Source organism: Paralichthys olivaceus, chromosome 18, assembly GCF_024713975.1.
Source record: "Paralichthys olivaceus isolate ysfri-2021 chromosome 18, ASM2471397v2, whole genome shotgun sequence".
Taxonomy (NCBI): Eukaryota; Metazoa; Chordata; class Actinopteri; order Pleuronectiformes; family Paralichthyidae; genus Paralichthys; species Paralichthys olivaceus.
This window is the reverse complement of record NC_091110.1, coordinates 3,234,233-3,253,298: the sequence shown is the minus strand read 5'-3', so window position 1 is coordinate 3,253,298 and position 19,066 is coordinate 3,234,233. Positions and strand designations below refer to the sequence as shown.

Genomic DNA, 19,066 nt, shown 5'->3' with positions numbered 1-19,066 from the left:
CCCACCCATGAGACACTTGGGCCTTTGTCGCACTACTTCAGGTGCTCTGCATCGATGTGAATGTGAATCTTTCCTCTACTTCATTGTCGTATTGATACATGAATACTCACCAACTGTGTTCTGGGTTGTCCCAAGCTTTTGCATTGATTATAATTTCAAAATCTGACCTGTCAGCGTAATCTCTCAGTCATCACCTCTTCTCTTAAGATAGTGGTTTTCTGTCTGCTGTTCTTGTGCTGCTAGGTTTGGCTCATGCAGTGTTGAGATGTCAAACTGCCCAAAAAATATATCTTAAAGACTGACAGTTATTTGTGTGAATAATATTTTTGTGGATCAGGGTTGACCTCAGAGCATGTGGTAAAATATTAAATATAAAAGTTATGAAAAGATCACAAATGTGGGGAAATAAAAATCAGATGATAATGTAAATTACACACAGACTCGTGCTACGTGTTGGTTTTCTTCCACTTCACCATCTTGATCGATATTTCTTAATCCTATATTAAGGTATTATGTACAAAATGTACTATGACTATGAATCAATTATACCATTGTAGATTAGCTGAGTGCAGACTCGCTCCAGCTCATTCAACTCACACAGCCAAAATCCACATACAATTAATATATCACTTATATAATCATAGAACAACTTTCGAGTGCTTTTACTCTTTGCTGACAACAGTTGAGGACTTTTCTTTAGTACTATGTGGAATGCAGGTTTTTTACATGTACTGTGATAGAATATTTTTACATTGAGCTGTTGCAACTTGTTAAGGACAGAATCTCAGCATTAAATGCACCACTGAACACAGAAGTGCTTTGGTTCCCACAAACTGGACATTAAGCACTGGACGCCGGTATCACAGTTAATAAAGCTGCTGTCATTGTCAGTGCTGCACAGGAGGTGCACAGACCCTTATGAAACCCATTGACTTCCGTCCACCAGGAACATTAACACAAGTAAAGTCTGATAATTTACTGCAACAGTGTCCGTCTCATAAAAAAAGTAACACATCACAGACATAAGGCTGAAAGTCTTTTTATAGAAGTGCCATATAAAATGTATTGTCCATATTTTGTCTCATCCAGCACTACTTCCTGGTCATCTTCGGCCACGATGGACAGAAACCCTTGGAGCTGCGGACAGAGGAAGAGTTGGACTGCAATGAGTGGGTGGAGTGCATCCAGCAAGCCAGGTAGATTCTGTTTACCCTGCGGTGTAGTACTCAAGTACTGAGATAACTCTCAGTATTCCACAGCTCTACATCTGTGAGCTCTATTTGCTTTACAGACTTTACATTGAAGATAACATGATAAGATTCTTAAACAGATTGACATTAGTCCAGTGATTCTCAAACTCCTCGTTTGTCACTCCTGACTGTGGCTTCATGTTTTGTCACTGTCACCTTCATTCTCGTGGACACGATAACTTAGGAACACTATGAGGGAATGTTCACTTGGAATTAACAATGAACTGATCAGAATGAGGTGATTAAATGCTTGCTTGTTGTGGGAACTATTGGATTTCTCTATCATTTTTAAGGTCTTAACCTTAATATAATGCTATAACTACTATCTCCACCAGAATCTCTGCATCTGTGCATATAAGCAGTGAAGATTTTAAAGGAATTTAATTAAAGGATATTACGTTTATTTTTTAATAGTGTTGACATTAAATATTAATGTCAATAAATTGTTTTACTAATAAAGTAGTTTTAATTTGTGGTATTCATAGTTTTTTCTTTAGCAAATTATCTTTTAATGTGGTCTGCCATTGTTAATTTCATTTGTGCTTATATATCCAGTCACTTCTTAGTTAAGTGTCCTACATGTTAAACATTCTGTACTTATAATATTAAGTATGCTTTTTGTGCTTTTGACACATCTGCTGTGTATGTATGTGTGTGTGTGTGTTTGTGCACATGTGTGTGTTTGTGTGTTTGTGCGTGTGTGTACACATGGACTTGTTCTGCTCGCAGCGGTTCACATTTAGGTCACACTGGTGCTGTATTGCCACACTGATTACATCACACAGACTTGATTTCGCCACTCGACCTGTATTTCTCTCGACTCTGCGCTGTTTCCTCTTTTTATCCTAAAATTCAGTAGAAAATATCATGCACCTCGAACCGCCTGCCTGTTTTTGCAAGACGACATGTTCCTGTGTGCACGTACACGGTGACACTGTTTTTGTGCTCTTTTCCAGTTTAGAACTACCCTGAATTCTCAGATAAGATGTGCACGTTACATTATCTGCTTCACCCACATGTCTTGAATCGCTGTGCCTCTCTTTTCCCCATTTTTCCATGTCACCTTCAGTTACTCTGACATCATCATTGAGCGTGAGATTCTGATGCAGAAGTACATCCACCTGGTCCAGATAATGGAGACTGAGAAGATCGCAGCCAATCAGCTTCGCACTCAGCTGGAGGACCAGGACACTGAGATTGAGAGGCTTAAAGCTGAGGTATGCATGACCGCATCCGCATCTGCGTGCGCATGCATACATAAACCCACCCACTGCCGTGCGCGTGTGCACAGGCACTTAGATGCACTCTCAGACGGAGCGCATGCAGATCAAAGCAAGCAAATGCATCTGGCATGATGGGAAAACACTTGAGATTAGAGCACATGTTTCTCTTAAATGAAATCACAGCAGGGCACCTGTGATTCCAAGACCATTACGTCCTTATCATGCAATGATATATTTGTTGTTTTGAACCTCTAAAGTGGTGTCATGAATATTTTATCCTCTGTGCCAGTAAATTCACATGGAGACTGTTGTGCCAGATTGTAGTGTTGAACAAAACCAAGGAAAGGATTCAACCATACCAGAACAACCAAGAGGAGGAAGACCCCGATATTAAAAAGATCAAAAAGGTAAAGTTGTTGATAATCGCACATTGAAAAGTAGAGAAACAAGGACAGTGAGAGACACCTGGTTGTGCTGTGGCTGTGCAGGTGCAAAGTTTCATGCGTGGCTGGTTGTGCCGGAGAAAGTGGAAGATCATTGTCCAGGACTACATCTGCTCCCCTCACGCTGAGAGCATGAGGAAGAGGAACCAGATTGTCTTCAACATGGTGGAGGCAGAGACAGAGTACGTCCACCAGCTGTCCATCCTGGTGAACTGCTTCCTCAGGCCGCTCCGCATGGCTGCCAGCTCCAAGAAACCTCCCATCAGCCATGACGACGTCAGCACCATCTTTCTCAACAGGTGCAGCTATCGTCTTTTTATTTTGTTTACCAGTCAATTAGTTTAACTTCCAGATTAAGGCTAAACAGTTTCTCCCGCTCTAGTGAGACCATCATGTTCCTGCATGAAATCTTCCACCAAGGTCTAAATGCCCGGATTGCCAACTGGCCCACGCTGGTTTTGGGTGAGTAGTGGAACTTACAGTCAGGTTTCTTTATAGGGGCGGTTTGTTTTAGGCTATAAATTACAATTTGCCTTTCCTGCTTTCCAGGCCACAACTGACTTGTAATTTCATGTCAGAATACATTTAAATAACACAGAGTGCAAGAGTGAGAAATATGCATAAACTATGTATTTTCAGCTTTAATATATTATTTGGTGGTATTAATGATTACAAAGACAGAAGAAGACTGTTTGTGTTAATACATATTAAAGGGAATGTAACAAACTTTGCAGTAGCTGCGAGGGGGGAAGGTGTAGCTCTGAGACACTGCCATCTTGCACAGGGATGTGTTTTAGCTTAGGCATGAATGCAGTGGTCTCGCACACTTTCCATCTAAAGTGTTTTCTGAACCTCTGGCACATTTTATCACTCGTTCAATTAATGATGGTCACTAACCGAGCAATATATACCATCATGCATTGCGTTGTACATAAGTCAACATTGAGTTGGCATTTATACATGTGAAGAAATTCACCAAACACCTGTTCCCAGCTCCATGACCACACCAGCATAATGTCAGCAAAATAGTAAGCACAATAAAAAAACAAGCAGTTTCCTCACTGAGGTGGAGTTTGAAATGAAACGTCAGTCTCTGGCTCATGTCACACTCGCATGAACTGAAACCAAACGCCTTCTGGAAGGAGGGAAATCAGTCTCCAGATGTGTTGCGTGTTGCTGTGGGAAACATCACTCAGTACTTTACCGTGCGCTTTGAGATAAAACGGCGCGTTGTCTTTTCTTTTTTCACACGCAGCCGACCTGTTTGACATCCTGCTGCCCATGCTGAACATTTACCAGGAGTTTGTGCGTAACCACCAGTACAGTCTGCAGGTATTGGCAAACTGTAAGCAGAACAGAGACTTTGACAAGCTGCTGAAACAGTACGAGTCCAACGCCGCCTGCGAGGGCCGCATGCTGGAGACGTTCCTCACTTACCCCATGTTCCAGGTAGTGCTCACTGTTTACCTCAGACACACAGTCAATGTAGCCCTCCATTAGCTACTGTAACAACAAAAGCTTACCTGAACATAGAACACAAATTCTTAACAACATTATGACAAAACTTTGTGATGCAATACGTGTGTTTCCATCCAGCTATTTGTGCATCTCCAATTTAGACATGCTGGAAAACAGTTTCCTTTGGTTGAGTTGGATGAGCATTCATGCACTTTTAATCTTCTTCTCCTGTGGTGTGATGGCACCTGTCTGTTAGCGTCACCTACTGTTTATCTCAATGAACCCTAATATATGCACAGCAGTAGTCGATGGAAAATATACTAGTGTACACATTCAATTAAAATTTGTAAAACATTTGGATGGATACCCACTTTTTATCTCAAAAGCCTTAGTAGCACGGACGATATTGCTAAACTGTATAGTATATTTATATCTGATAACTATTTTTACAGTTCCAAAGCAAAAACAAAAAACTCCCCTCAGGCCTCATTTTACTGCTTATTATTTATTTCCCACTTAAGAGTCATGTTAAAAAAGGCCTGTGTTGAAAAGACATAATGTAAATTAGGTTTGATGATTTGTGCATGGGTGCATTTGTGCTTGTCTGTGTATGAAAATGTGTTTTGAAACCACATTAGATTCCACGGTACATCATCACTCTCCATGAGCTGCTGGCACACACACCTCATGAGCATGTGGAGCGCAAGAGCCTGGAGTTTGCCAAATCCAAACTAGAGGAGCTGTCAAAGTAAGTGTGTGCACGTTCCATAGATATGAAGGAATAACTTGACGATGATGATGATGATGATGATGATGATAATGATGATTGCTCGTGCTGTCAGGATGATGCACGATGAAGTGAGCGACACAGAGAACATCAGGAAGAATCTGGCGATAGAGAGGATGATTGTCGAGGGCTGTGACATCCTGTTAGACACAAGTCAGACCTTCGTCAGACAGGGTGAGCAGCCTCACCTACAACACCTGTCTCTCTCTCTCTCTCTCTCTCTCTCTCTCTCTCTGATGTTTCTCAGCCACCAAATCATTTTATTACCATTCTCCATCACCTCCAACTCACTCTCTCTGTGGCCAGGCTCTCTCATCCAGTTGCCGTCGAGCAGCGAGCGGGGCATGCTCAGCAAAGTCCGCCTGGGCTCCCTCTCGCTGAGGAAGGAGGGAGAGAGGCAGTGCTTTCTGTTTACCAAACACTTCCTCATCTGCACCCGCACATCTGGAGGAAAGCTCCACTTGCTCAAGGTCAGCCTCACCTGTCCGCAGATGTATATTCCACCACACTGGATGTAACAGCTGTCTCAGTTCTGTAGATTTTTGTTTCATTTATGTAAATTCAAAACGTCTGTGTTGCCTTTCCTTCAACATCCATTACTAATTTACATAGACTAATAGGAACTGAATGTAAAGTCAAATCAATATCTGTCTCACTGCACACACACACATTTGAGATTGGAAAAGTTCCAGCTAACCTAGAAGAGTCAGATGCATCCTCAAACCAATTTTAAATACTCACAGACTCATTCAAATACATATGAAATAGGAGTCCATACACAAAAATATGTGACATGCAATACATACAAAAATAAATGTTCGATTGAAGTTCCATCTTTTAACATAAATACATATTAAGGTTACACTAACATGAGTAGATGAATTTATTGTTCATACTGAAGCTTTCTTCTACAAAACACTACTTCATCATTAATTGATGTTTATTATAGTTAAGATAGTTAAGGCAGCATTTATATTTATTTTGTATGATTATATGTAATGATGATAACAATAATAAGAATAATATTTCATTTTTAGGAGCCCTCATAAAATATTTTCTATGTTACAAAATACTAATTCGTCAATACATTGTTTCTATTTAGAATTTATAAATGTATTAAATCAGTCAGTATTTCAGAAACACTGATTTCTACGCGATCATTGACATGTGATGCACTGATGCCGGTAAAAGATGCCACCCATTGACAAAAAAATTCAAATTCTTACCATCTAACACATAAACAAACTTATTTATCTTATACCAGGTGAAACTGTTTTTTGTTGAATTAGTTTCAGAGAGAGGGTGACTGAAATAAAATGATTGGCAGCTGTTATGATGTACTATTTTATTTCTGTCTAAATCATAGAATCTCATCATGTGAAGAACATATGACCGTGTTCTCTCAGGTTGTAAATACGACCTAGGAGGTAAATCTCTTTCTTTGTCTTCCATCACCAACAGCAGGGAGGAACTCTGTCTCTGATCGAGTGTACTCTCATTGAAGAACTAGATGCCAGTGATGAAGACTGTGAGTAGCTATATTCCAAATCATCCCTGACCCTGACGTTTATTTCCAGTCCAGTGTCAGTTAACGGAGCTGCGGCCTGTGTGTTCATTTTGTAGACAACGCAGCAGGTCAGGGCTTCAACCATCTGGAGTTTAAAGTTGTGGTGGAGCCTCCTGACGGTCAGTGCTTCTCTGTTGTCCTCCTGGCTCCTTCTCGCCAAGAAAAGGCTGCGTGGACCAGTGACATCAGCCAGGTGCAATTAGATTGTGTGTCTTAAAGCTGGTGGATTATCAGTAGAAGAAATCAAGTAACCCAGATTTCTGACCCCAGATGTGGGATTAAAGAGAACTGACTCTCTGCTCTCTGTCTCAGTGCATTGATAATATCCGATGTAACGGCTTGATGACCAGTGTGTTCGAGGAGAACTCCAAAGTGTCTGTGCCGCACATGATCAAGTAAGAAAAGAGGATTTTCTGATATTTTAATATAGAGGAAGATTTCAAACTGTAACAGTGGAGATTTTGTCGTCTGATAATCTCTTGTCCCATCATTTGTTTTGTAATCAGGTTGTGATTTTGTGAAAGTATTTTGTCTTTAGTTTGTGATAAAGATTCAACTAATTGTAACTGAATTCCGAGTGAAATGTTGCAACACACAAACAAAAAGACAATAAAATAAATAAATAAATAAATTCAAATTTTAAGAAATAAACATGAATACTGATTCAATATCGGACATTTCTTCCATTAATTAAAAAGAAAAAATTAAAATGTCTCTCAGTCTTTTTCATACAGCTATGATGAATGTATCCCACCACTCTCCCTGTTTTAAAGCATGATGTAACTTACATCAGTGCTCCTTTGTTTCCACAAATACTCACCACAGCACCAAATGTGGATTAGTCCACTGCTGAAAATAGTCCTCAATCACTGCACTGTTTCCACCTGAGTAGCGTTTGCTCAAAACTACAGTGAGCAGCTGCAGAGCAGGAAATTACTGCACAGTAGTTTAGAGTAATCCTGTTAAATAACAAACAAACAGACGACAACACAACCTCATTGCATAGGTGATCAACCCACCAGCAGACACGGACACATGCAACTTTAGATTTGTGATCTCATTTTTGTTTTTAAACATGATTTGCTGTCAATAGGCTTAAAGCTGAAAGCCTGAGAGAGAAGAACAAACGTGGGATCTAAAAAATGAAACATCCTTCGTTTTTACCTCAACATGGAGAAAAGTTACAACCGTGGTATTTTTCTCTGCAAGGTCTGATGCTCGCCTGCATAAAGATGACATTGACATCTGCTTCAGCAAGACTCTCAACTCCTGCAAGGTTCCACAGATCCGATACGCCAGCGTGGAGCGTCTGCTGGAACGACTGACAGATCTGCGCTTCCTCTCCATAGATTTCCTCAACACCTTCCTCCACACTTACAGGATCTTCACCACGGCTGCCGTGGTCATTGATAAGCTGGCCGTCATTTACAAGAAGCCATTTACCTCCATACCTGTCAGGTACTGAATTAACTGTACAACGGACTTCTGATTCTGTTAATGTAATATTTATCCACTGTCATTCCCCCTCCTCTCATCGAACAGACTCATGCATGTACATCTCATCGTTCACTCCATCTTTCCATTTCAATATTTTCTACTCCTTCTTCATCTGTCACCCTGCTATACACCTCCTCCTCGTCCTGTCACTGTCTCAGGATCGAGCAACATTCATGTGATCGTCTGTCCATCATGTCCCTTTGTCCTGACTACAGTCTGAAGATCACGCAGCTTGCACTGGACCAGTCCAAGTAAACACCATTAGTAGGACTGGTGATTGACTTGTACCAACTTTTGTCAAAGATGGAGCGATAACTCTCAGCTCTTTCTCTGTCTCTCAGGTCTCTGGAGCTCTTCTTCGCGACCAACCAGGGCGCGTGGGGAACGGACAACTTGAACAACAAATCCCCAAGGCTCTGCCGCAAGTTCTCCTCCCCCCCTCCCCTCTGCATCCCCTCTCGCACCTCCTCCCCGGTCCACTGCCGTAAGCTCTCCCTCAGTTCCCAGATCTGTGCGAAAGCGGGAGCCTTGGACTTGTCTCCTACCCCTTCGTCCTCTGCAGCCAACTCCCCCACCTCCAGTCACTGCCCCTCCATCTCTTCTCCTCCTCCAAGCTCACCCCGGCCCCTTTCCGGCTTTTCCTCCCCTCCGCCCACCTCCACGCGCTCTCCCAGCTTCCCCCAGGCCTCTGGGATGTCGTCGCCGCCCCCCATCTCCACCAAGGCCCCGCTGGACCTCAGCCATGGTCCCAGCCCTAGCTCCCCAGAGCTGAGCCCAGGTGCAGGGGAGGACATCAGCGGAGATCTGCCTCGCTTAGACGCCTTCTGTGGGAAGCTGAGGCGAAGCATCCGCAGGGGTTTGTAGCTGCAACAGTGAAGCATGTGATTCACACTCAGTCAATCCCATGTGAACATCAGCACGTGTGTGCATGCACCTTATGTGTCCACTCACACATACTGTCGTTCTGTTATGAAGTCGAGTTTTAGAAACAGGTAAATGCATAAAGTTTAAATAGCTCATCTTTCATGTAACATCTCATTTTGAATTAGAGCCACCCACAGCAAAAGTGACTTCGAATTCTGAAAGTATGAATAAATGAATTAATTTCAATATTATTACTTGAATCTGACCCATCACAGATAGCGGTCTGTCAGCAGACAAGCAGACTCATGAACAAGAGACATAAATGGGTCACTGTTACCCTACAGAGGAATAATAGAGCTCTTAGATCACTATCTGGCTGCAGCGTGTTCACTATGACAACAGCGGCAGAGCACTGGGTCAGGTTCTAGATGAACGAATGAAAATAAAGAGAAAAGGACATATTGGTTGGGTGAACTGAAGAGGCTCCAATAACATGCAAAATACAGCACACAGTGACGTATGCATTATATCAAACATGTAAATATCAGTATCCTTTTTGTCCATATAGTTGGTGATAAAATTGAACCTTAATTGTTTAGAAAAGTGAGAATGTATCTGTTTGATTATTTATCATGTGTTTGGCACAACTGGGTTTGTCGTTACCAGACTATAAAATCTGTTGATTAAGGAACTGATCATATAATCACATGATTAATACAGATGCTTGAAGTGTGACTTATTTTTTTCCTAACAGCTGTCTTGGAGACAGTATCTCTGGACAAGTTTCTTCCCGAAATGCCTGCTAGCAGCGAGCCGGGCGACATGTCTCCCTGTCGATCACCTTCGACACCGAGGCACCTCCGCTACCGACAGTCAGGAGGTGCAACATGAACCCACACATAGTTCTACGCACGCAAATCAGGCAATGCTGTGTGCCTCTGTTTTCTCTGTATTGTTTTTTTATTCTGTTTTTAATGTCTTGCAGTCTCACCAGGAGAGAACTCTCGCTGCACAATGTCACCAGCTTCTGCGTTTGCCATCGCCACCGCTGCTGCTGGGCATAGCAGCTCCCAGGGTGAGCACGACAAGAGAAGGTCAAAAAGACGCACAGCCGGGGCAACAAAATGCTTTTTTGCTGTGATGTTTCAAGTTAGTCAGTCGTTAAATTTTGATCGTGCATTGTGTGAAATCATTGGCCTAATATTTACATTTTATTTCTCCCAGGTTTTAGTAATTCTGAAAAAACCTGTGACAAAGAATTCATCATCCGCAGAGCTGCAACCAACAGAGTTCTCAATGTGCTAAGACACTGGGTTTCCAAGCACTCCCAGGTGAGTCCACACAGCACGTACAGATGGGTTTCTGAGAGATGTCATCAGTGAGACCGCGTAAATAGAAATCGTAAAAAGAATCAGATAAAAGTTTAAAAGGGTACAAAATAAACCTGGAATGACTTGAGCGCTTTTGAAGTCAACATGAAAACTTTTTCTGTTAGCAGCTGTAGCCCAGAACCGATTCTTATGTTGCCTGATGTTTTCCTACATACCCATTCACTTGGTTCTTGTTGAAATGTCAAAAACTATTATTTCATAATTGGGATCTTAATGTTTTTGCACACTCTTGGTTTCGTCTTTTGGACACACAGGTAGTTCTAGTCTCGCTGTGCATCTCCTCATGTAGCCATACCACTGCCACTAGCTGATGCGTCTGTGGTTTTGTGTGGTCACATACAAACTCACATTTAAATGTATTTTCACCAGTTTCCAGCATCTCTTTATTTTGTGTGTGAGAACGTAGATTCGCTTTTATGATGTTTTCTACCCCAACGCCCTGCGCCTTTCCCCGACCGTTTGTTTACACTTCATTAACCCTGTTTCTCCACAGCTCTGTAAAGAGGCTTGTGTCTATGTTTCTGTCCATGACATGACTTACAGTTCGCCTGAAAGAGTCTGTTGTGATCTGTTTTCATTGCCATCTCACCCCCCCCCCCCCTCCCCCCGTCACTATTCCCTGGTGGAGGTGCTCTTTGCTCTGCGTGTCTTTTCTCCCACCCAGGAAGCATGTAGAAAGGTCAGCCTCGTCCCTAGGGACACTACAGGATGATCATTTTCATTCTAGATTATATAAGATGCTATTTTTGTACCTGGACGTTGTGTGAAAAGTGACCATTTATTATTTGTTCTTATTGATTGAAAATCGTGGCCGTGACTCGATGTTGGAGACGTCACGGTTTGTTGATGAGTGCTAAAGTGTTAAATAGCTCCTACATTGAGTGGGTGAGTGTGGTGGGGGAAACTAATGCAAACTAATACGATCAATAAGATCTTATCATTGTAGGAAAACGTAGTCAGTTCTGTTTTGAGAATGAAGTTTTAAAGGGTTTACACATCACTACTTTCTGGCCAGTGGCAATTTAATGCCAATTTAAAAATTAATCTTATTTTGCTAACTTACTAAAAAATTTTGTACCTGTAGGCTCACAATGAAATCATCATCACCAGTGGTAGAATAAAACTAGTGTACATATATTGAGGGTGTGCATGGTGGTACAGTGGTTAGCCACACAGCTGGGTTCAAACCTGCCAGCTGAGTTAGCTAGCCCCCCCCCCCGGCTGTACACATGACAGGAGGAAGTTGGGAGACTTCTAGAGATAGACACTGCATATGTGTCATGTTGATTTTGTAGCAGATAAAGGTTTTAGAATTGATATAATTACAATTATCAAATCATAATGAATAATTGTGACATGAGCTGTAGGAGGGAGAACTGTTCCAATCCCATAACTCAGAGTATCCAACATTTAGAAGAAATGAGACGGTTAAAAGGAAAACAATTAAAATAGGAATTAAAATGACGATGACAAAACTATTCCAGATGATGACATGTTTGAGTATCCACTAACCGTTGTTTTACAAAACTGGAGAATTACTTTATAGTTGTGATGTTCATTGGTTCGATGAGTACAGTATTCCAGGTATGTGCTGCTCGATAGGACAAGGCTGATTGTGAAAGGTAGTTCTACAATCTCCTCTAGTAGCTCTTGTTGATGTGTTTGCATTCAGTTTCATTAGCTCATGTCCAAATGTGCAATAATGTGCTATAACTGTGACTCGGTTACAAAATGTGTTTACATGTGTTTGTTCATCAGGACTTTGACATGAATAGTGAACTGAAGATGGGGGTGATCAGTCTCCTGGAGGAGGTGCTGCGGGATCCAGACCTGCTGCCACAAGAGAGGAAAGCTACAACAAACATATTAAGGTGCAAAGTCCCCACACTCAAACTAGATTCATTCATAAAGAAAATAGAACATTAGAAACTGCATTTTAAACTGATTAATTATCTCTGTGAGGTTTACGGGGACAATATTTGCATATATCTTTTAATTGTCGTAGTATTCAATAATAGTTGCCCACTTAAAGGTCCAGTGTGTAAGATTTAGGTGAAAAGGAACTATTGTCAGAAATTGAATGTAGAATAATCCTCATCCTCATAATATAATATATGTATATATATAATAATCCTCATGATGCTTTCATTCAGTTTCATCTAAATTGTATGAATTGTAGTTTTCTTTACCCCAGAAAAGACCCTTTATATTGAAGTACTTTATATTTACATCGGTCCTCTCTACGAAGATGTATTATGTATTATGTTTTTCTGCTGTTATTTCAGTTCATGTGTGTGTATTTATCTTTATTGGAAAAATTTGATTTCAACAAATTAAATTAATACTTTCCAGATGTAACTGGTGTAAGTGTAGCATGTTATATATAAACCAATTGTGGCAAAAATCCTGGTAACTAACTGTATCCTGTACTAAAGGACAACAGGACCTCCTTTTAATCTTGTGCTCCTAATGTCTTAATATTTCAGATATTTCTAATTCCATGTGGGTATATTAATATTAATTAATATATGTATACATATATATATATATAGAATCTTGATTGAAAATCTACTTGTTGAGTCTTGTAATTTTAAAGGCTAATTAGGGGAGGGAATGACAAATAGGCCCCACATTGAAAAACAGTACAAGTGTTTAAAGGAAATAAAAACAGTGTGAGAGGAAGATGCATAGGACCATGACGAACTAAATAGTGTATAGAAATTGCATTACCTTTGCAGTGTGCAAATATTCATATACACACACACACACACACACTATTAAGCTTTATTTTCACCTTGTAACTCTGGTTTTAAACGACTCTAAAGAAATAAAGTTGACATAGTCTGCTTTGCTCTCCAGTGCCCTTTCTCAAGAAGAACAAGACGATGCTCAGCTGAAGATAGAGGACATATTACAAATGGTCAGTGTTTCCACCTGTTAGTACATCACACTAGGGATTTACTCATGTAGAATAGCTTTTATGAAATAAACCTCTGCTAACATCATTTGTCTCCTGATCATGGAACAGAAAAGCTGTCCCCTGCTTCACTTCATCGTGGTAAGAATGGTGCAGAAAAGCACCAGTTGTAGTTAATGTGCACTGCGTCACAACCCTCAACACCGATAGCTGGTTTCCCAGTACAGAAAGTTAACATGTGTTTGTGTGGTACCGTAGTTCTTTGAAATATATGATAATATCATTATGTAATTCTTTAAACATTTAAATACAAATATTGTATTCTTTCTAAGGGGTTTTCTTCGTGTGTTTTTAGGCGGAGAGTCCTAAAGCTGAGTGTTTTGAGTCTCTGTCCGCGATGGAAATGGCAGAACAGATCACACTGCTGGATCACATTGTGTTCAGGAGTATTCCCTATGAGTAAGTACATCCACTACATCACAACTCTCCTCACATGGGAATGATGTACTTATAATTAATGATAAATCTTAATTAATTTAGCAATCTTAGACTGCCGTTAGCCGGCAAGGTGTAAGAGATTTGATGAATTTAACCAACAAAAAGCAGGTGTACAGTTGGCCGGCAGATAGGAAAACTAAATCCTTAACTTCAAAAACAGAATAATCAATAACTCAAGAAGTAAAGTGATAAAACTTAACAAGAGAACCATACAAACTTTGGGGTTCAACAGAAAACAGGGAAACTACAGATGAAACAACAACGACAACTGGGAAGCTCAGAGACAAACTGCATCCACATGCTCCTCAAATGTTTAGTGCAACAGTAGAACCGATATGATCACATAGATATGATCTAATCCCCCGTCAGAGCCGACAGGTGGATGCTGGGGTGGTGGAGGGGCTGAAGCAACTGACAGTAACTCTGATGCAGCAGCGAGGGCAAGCAAAGGGAGAGATGAGAAATTTATCTGCATAGATAGACCGCCTGATAAGGTGGGTGGGTGTTATAGATGATTGTGGAGAGTGAGGTATGTCACATGAGGTACTGTATGTCTCAAGGTGTATGATTAAAGCAGCACAGCTGAAGTTGGCTGCCTGAACTAGCTCGCAGGCGTAGCTCCATTTGTGAACTTGTTTTGACTTCGGCGTGTTCATGTGCTCTTAAGTCGGAATGTGTAACAAAATGTGTTATAACATCTTTGATAATACTTTTTTTTTAATATAATATTTGTAAGGATCAGGTGTGACAGGCTTATAAACAATTTAAAATGTGCACAATAATCATGAATTTGCTAAAAAAGTAGTGTTTGTGCTTGTGAGAGATGGACAGAAGTGTAACATTTGAGAAACTTACATTAAAAGCTACTATGTAGAGGTAAAATTACGGTAATTCTTTTTTAACAGATGACGTCAGCAACTCGTTTATCAAGACCTCTGCTGACTTTCTCAGTTGCTGTTCCACATGGATACACAAATAGAATTTTAGAAGTAAAACAGGAACTTACAAACAAAATACAAATAACTGAGATATAAATCCAAATCAAAAAACTAAACACAAGGAAAGTAACAAGTCTAACCCTAAACTCCAAACCTAATATCAAAAGGTTCGCCGAGTCTATAGATACGAAAAGTCCAACTAAAAGATTCACAAGACAAATCAAGTCCCTCCAAAGTTCCAGTCAGGGGCAGAATCCTGACGTGTGTGTACGATGCTGTCTGTTTCCCCTCCTGCAGGGAGTTCCTCGGTCAGGGCTGGATGAAGATCGACAAAACTGAGAGGACTCCGTACATCATGAAGACCAGCCAGCACTTTAATGATGTAAGACTTTGTGTTGCTCCCACTGAGTGTAACCTGGATATGATGTTATATTCATTAGACATAAAAGCTATCATAAGCTTTGCAGTTTCATTTATACTGAGGTATATATACACCATATTCCCAAGGTGGTCCTTTTCTTTTGACGTCACATTAAACATATTAAGTGTCCCTCTCTCTACAGATGAGCAACCTGGTGGCGTCTCAGATCATGACCCACACTGACGTGGGCTCCAGGGCAAGCTCCATAGAAAAATGGCTGGCGGTGGCCGATATCTGTCGCTGCCTCAACAACTACAACGGCGTGCTGGAGATCACCTCTGCTCTCAACCGCAGTGCCATCTACAGGCTGAAGAAGACCTGGGCCAAAGTCTGCAAACAGGTTGATATCTCCTTATTAAATAGCGGTTATCCATTCACATTATTTTTTGTATAATTTTGTCAATTTGTGCTTTCTAGACGAAGGCGCTGATGGACAGGCTGCAGAAGACAGTGTCATCAGAGGGGAGGTTCAAGAATCTCAGAGAGACTCTGAAAAAGTAAATCCAGCTAATTCTCAGAGGCACATTGTTATATGTGTAAATCCAGTCTAATGTTTGTATGTGTGTGTTTGTAGCTGTAACCCACCATGTGTGCCGTACCTGGGCATGTACCTGACTGACCTGGCTTTCATTGAGGAAGGAACACCCAACTTCACTGAGGAGGGCCTGGTCAACTTCTCCAAGATGAGGATGGTAACAGTATTCTTCTACACATGTTGAAGCAGTGAGCACAGCACACAGTGTTTTGCTTTTCCAAAACCATAAAAATACCAGGGACAAAAATCACAAAAAAGGTCCATCCTCCTTTTCTATATACACAACTATGTGAGCTGAGCATCCAAACAGGGTGATAAATATATGTTTTTCATGGTGTTACTGTGTTCAGAGAGAGTAGTTTGTCTGTGAAGCTTTTAGGATCAGCTACTTCTACCCTGCAATACTGAACAATATGAAGCCTGTTATTCTAAAGCTTCATCTTAACCTGTTGACTGACAACTTCCTCTGCCCTCTCAGATTTCTCATATCATCCGGGAGATTCGTCAGTTCCAGCAAGCACCTTACAGGATAGAGCACCAACCCAAGGTGCGTCCAAAAATACCTTTGAAACCACTGCCCTTTAACATTACGAACTTTTTTTTTTGGTGGAATGAATGATTGGGTTTTTACTGTCTCCTCCGTCCTCCCAACCCTAGGTGACTCAGTTCCTCCTTGATAAGACGCTAGTGATGGATGAAGATACCCTCTATGAGCTGTCACTGAAGATTGAACCCCGGGTACCACCTGGCTAGTTACAACTTTAAATACACACAAACAACCATGTTTTCCAGTGTAAACACAGGCCAACAACTCGAGATAAAGCAGGAAACACTGCCAGTTATCGTGCTTAGGAAACTCAGGAGAAAATGTGCCTTGTTGTATGAATATCTGATGTGTATATTTAGTAAACAGAACGGACTGTGAAACATACACAACTCTGCCATACAATCATACAGTAATGACTGTAGACACAACATGTTAGCTACGTGGCACTAGAAAGTACCCAATTGCTGCTACACACTGTACATACCAAACAATCTGCCTCTGTAGTCTAGCACATAAACACTGTCGGACGAGTTTTGTATTGTTCGTTTGATCATGGCCGGATTAACCTGCTTGAAGGACAAAGTGAGCTGCTGGGCCCGTACTAACCGTCTCTGTGTGACTGGTGCAATGTCTATATGCTGGTATATTACAAGGCCCCACTTGTTGCTTCCAAAATCCTTTTCCAAGATGCACTACGGGAGCTCAGCAGCTGCACGGGATGTAAACGTATGTTGTGGTCATTTCTTTTATTTTCTCTATTGCAACAAAATACATGACACCAGCCTTTAGAGACACAACCCATAGTGCAAAATTGTCAGTAGAGGGCTGTGTTCCAGGCATATCCTTTAGAATTTTCCTAAAGAATATCTTCCATAACCCACCTTTTATTTTTAATTCTGTCCCGTATTTGGGGAAATTAGGTCATTTTTTAAATCTATTTTGTATCACATATTCTGCTATTTTTATTGTTGACACCATGCAAACATTTCCCCACAGAGCAATGCTGTTCCTGGGAGCTTTAATAGAGAAATAATAATAGTCTTAAAACTTCAAAAGTTTGATACCCAAATGTCTTCAACAAGGGGTTGTGGGGATCTGAGAGTCTGGGTCCTTGGCTGAGTCTGTCACTTGTTAGTCCCGCCTGTTGTGTGAAGGGTTATCTAAACAGCTGTACAGAGTACAGTTCAAATATTTAATCTACCTGTATTTGTACTGGCTCGTATGTCTGTTAGTGTTGATGCTCAGAGTCACAGGAGATGTTGACTTTGGCTTCATTCCAACATTTTTATATCTTCATCATTTGTTAACACAATTTTTTGTGTTGTTCCAGTTTATATTCTGTTGCATGTTAAAGCAAAAATTGCTTAAAAACATTCCGAAACTGAAAATATGCTTTTCACTGATAGAACACATTGTTATTCAGCTTGACAGTCAAAAACATATCAATGGCTTCCAATCATGTCTGTTCTTCTTATATTAGTCATTTTGTACAGAAAGAGTCTTCATGTCTGCTCTAAAGGTTTCTGACATTCTACAAAACCCAACAACTAAATTTATTTTATATGTATCACTGTTATTATTAGTTCCTTGTCATGTGATCATTTAATCATATTTTAAACGTTGTTGTCTTATTAGTTAAATAGTAATGTCTAACTATTGATTTTTAATGAAAGTCTTTAGACTCTAAACTTGTTTCTAGCATGAATATAGCATGTTCTCCCCTCTTCCCTTCAGATTACTGTCCTCCTGGTAGGAGACTGTAACAGAGTTCTAATAGGTTCATCATATTTTTTTTCTGTTCCTGATGTCAGGAATCTTCAAACCCTTTAATGTACAAGACCCTTGATTTCTTACACCACTGTATTCTTTGAAATTCTACTGCTGTTGTCTTTTCTCATTCTTTTCCATGTGTAATGTAAAGACATTTACACACTCCAGGCTTAAAAATAAAGGCAAAATTTGAATTTTAATACAGTTGCGAATTGTTGTCCTAATAAAATTAGTGGAGACACCAAGTTATCAACAAAGGAAATGTGCTTCACAACCAAACACAGAAAAAAACTACTTAACATGGAAACATAACCAAACAAACAAAAAAACTCAAATAAATAAACTTGCTATTGTGGGAAACACAACCAAACACAGGGAACATCCAAACAAACAAACAAACCAAAAAACTTGCAATTGTGGGAAACACAACCAAACTGAGGAAACACAACCCAGTAAAAACGACTTAACACAGAACACACAACCAGACACTGAAAACAACCCAACAAACAATTGCAATCGTGGGAAACAATTTGCCTCATGGGGCTTAGCAAGGTGGGAGGGAGTAGTACTGCCAATTGTAATGACAGAGTTATGTCCAATAGTATTTGTATATGTGAGTAGGCATGTTGCATACATAAGAAATCTAGTTGTAATCTTAATCCACGATCATGATCCACTAACAGCCGGCTCAACTATCACAATCAACATTCCACCCTTAGGATCAGGATCCACCATCATGATCTATGATTCGCGATCCATCTACAGCAGGGGTCTCAAACTCGCGGACCAATTTTGGCCCGCTGGACAATATTTTGTGGCCCCCTACTTGACATCAAAGTATAGTGTTAGTGCGGCCAGCTCGTTTTTCTCAAACACACCTTTTTGTCTAGTCAGTTGCCCTGACATCTTCCGGTGGAGTTTGTTGTCAAGTTAGCCAAAGCGAATTAGCAGCGTTAGTCA

At 40.6% G+C, this 19,066-nt stretch overlaps 1 protein-coding gene across 6 annotated transcripts in view; it reads left to right on the top strand.

The window, feature by feature from the left end:
* Positions 1-18,306, top strand: part of rasgrf2a (Ras protein-specific guanine nucleotide-releasing factor 2a) — a 31,053-nt gene extending 12,747 nt beyond the window's left edge. The window contains exons 2-29 of one of the 6 annotated variants that reach the window (XM_069513829.1): positions 1,090-1,196; positions 2,320-2,467; positions 2,791-2,880; positions 2,962-3,215; positions 3,299-3,378; positions 4,172-4,365; positions 5,013-5,122; positions 5,217-5,335; positions 5,468-5,631; positions 6,623-6,689; positions 6,785-6,921; positions 7,041-7,123; positions 7,938-8,186; positions 8,384-8,476; positions 8,567-9,081; positions 9,844-9,969; positions 10,075-10,164; positions 10,314-10,420; positions 12,239-12,351; positions 13,340-13,400; positions 13,509-13,538; positions 13,753-13,856; positions 15,131-15,215; positions 15,397-15,594; positions 15,672-15,751; positions 15,829-15,946; positions 16,268-16,336; positions 16,447-18,306. In XM_069513829.1, the coding sequence (XP_069369930.1) occupies positions 1,090-1,196; positions 2,320-2,467; positions 2,791-2,880; positions 2,962-3,215; positions 3,299-3,378; positions 4,172-4,365; positions 5,013-5,122; positions 5,217-5,335; positions 5,468-5,631; positions 6,623-6,689; positions 6,785-6,921; positions 7,041-7,123; positions 7,938-8,186; positions 8,384-8,476; positions 8,567-9,081; positions 9,844-9,969; positions 10,075-10,164; positions 10,314-10,420; positions 12,239-12,351; positions 13,340-13,400; positions 13,509-13,538; positions 13,753-13,856; positions 15,131-15,215; positions 15,397-15,594; positions 15,672-15,751; positions 15,829-15,946; positions 16,268-16,336; positions 16,447-16,542 (3,687 nt within the window). In that variant the 3' untranslated portion in view covers positions 16,543-18,306. The remainder of the gene's footprint in view (positions 1-1,089; positions 1,197-2,319; positions 2,468-2,790; positions 2,881-2,961; positions 3,216-3,298; positions 3,379-4,171; positions 4,366-5,012; positions 5,123-5,216; positions 5,336-5,467; positions 5,632-6,622; positions 6,690-6,784; positions 6,922-7,040; positions 7,124-7,937; positions 8,187-8,383; positions 8,477-8,566; positions 9,082-9,843; positions 9,970-10,074; positions 10,165-10,313; positions 10,421-12,238; positions 12,352-13,339; positions 13,401-13,508; positions 13,539-13,752; positions 13,857-15,130; positions 15,216-15,396; positions 15,595-15,671; positions 15,752-15,828; positions 15,947-16,267; positions 16,337-16,446) is intronic. The other 5 variants (XM_069513830.1, XM_020081619.2, XM_069513831.1 and 2 more) reach the window with 5 other exon arrangements.
* The last annotated feature ends 760 nt before the right edge of the window (positions 18,307-19,066 follow it).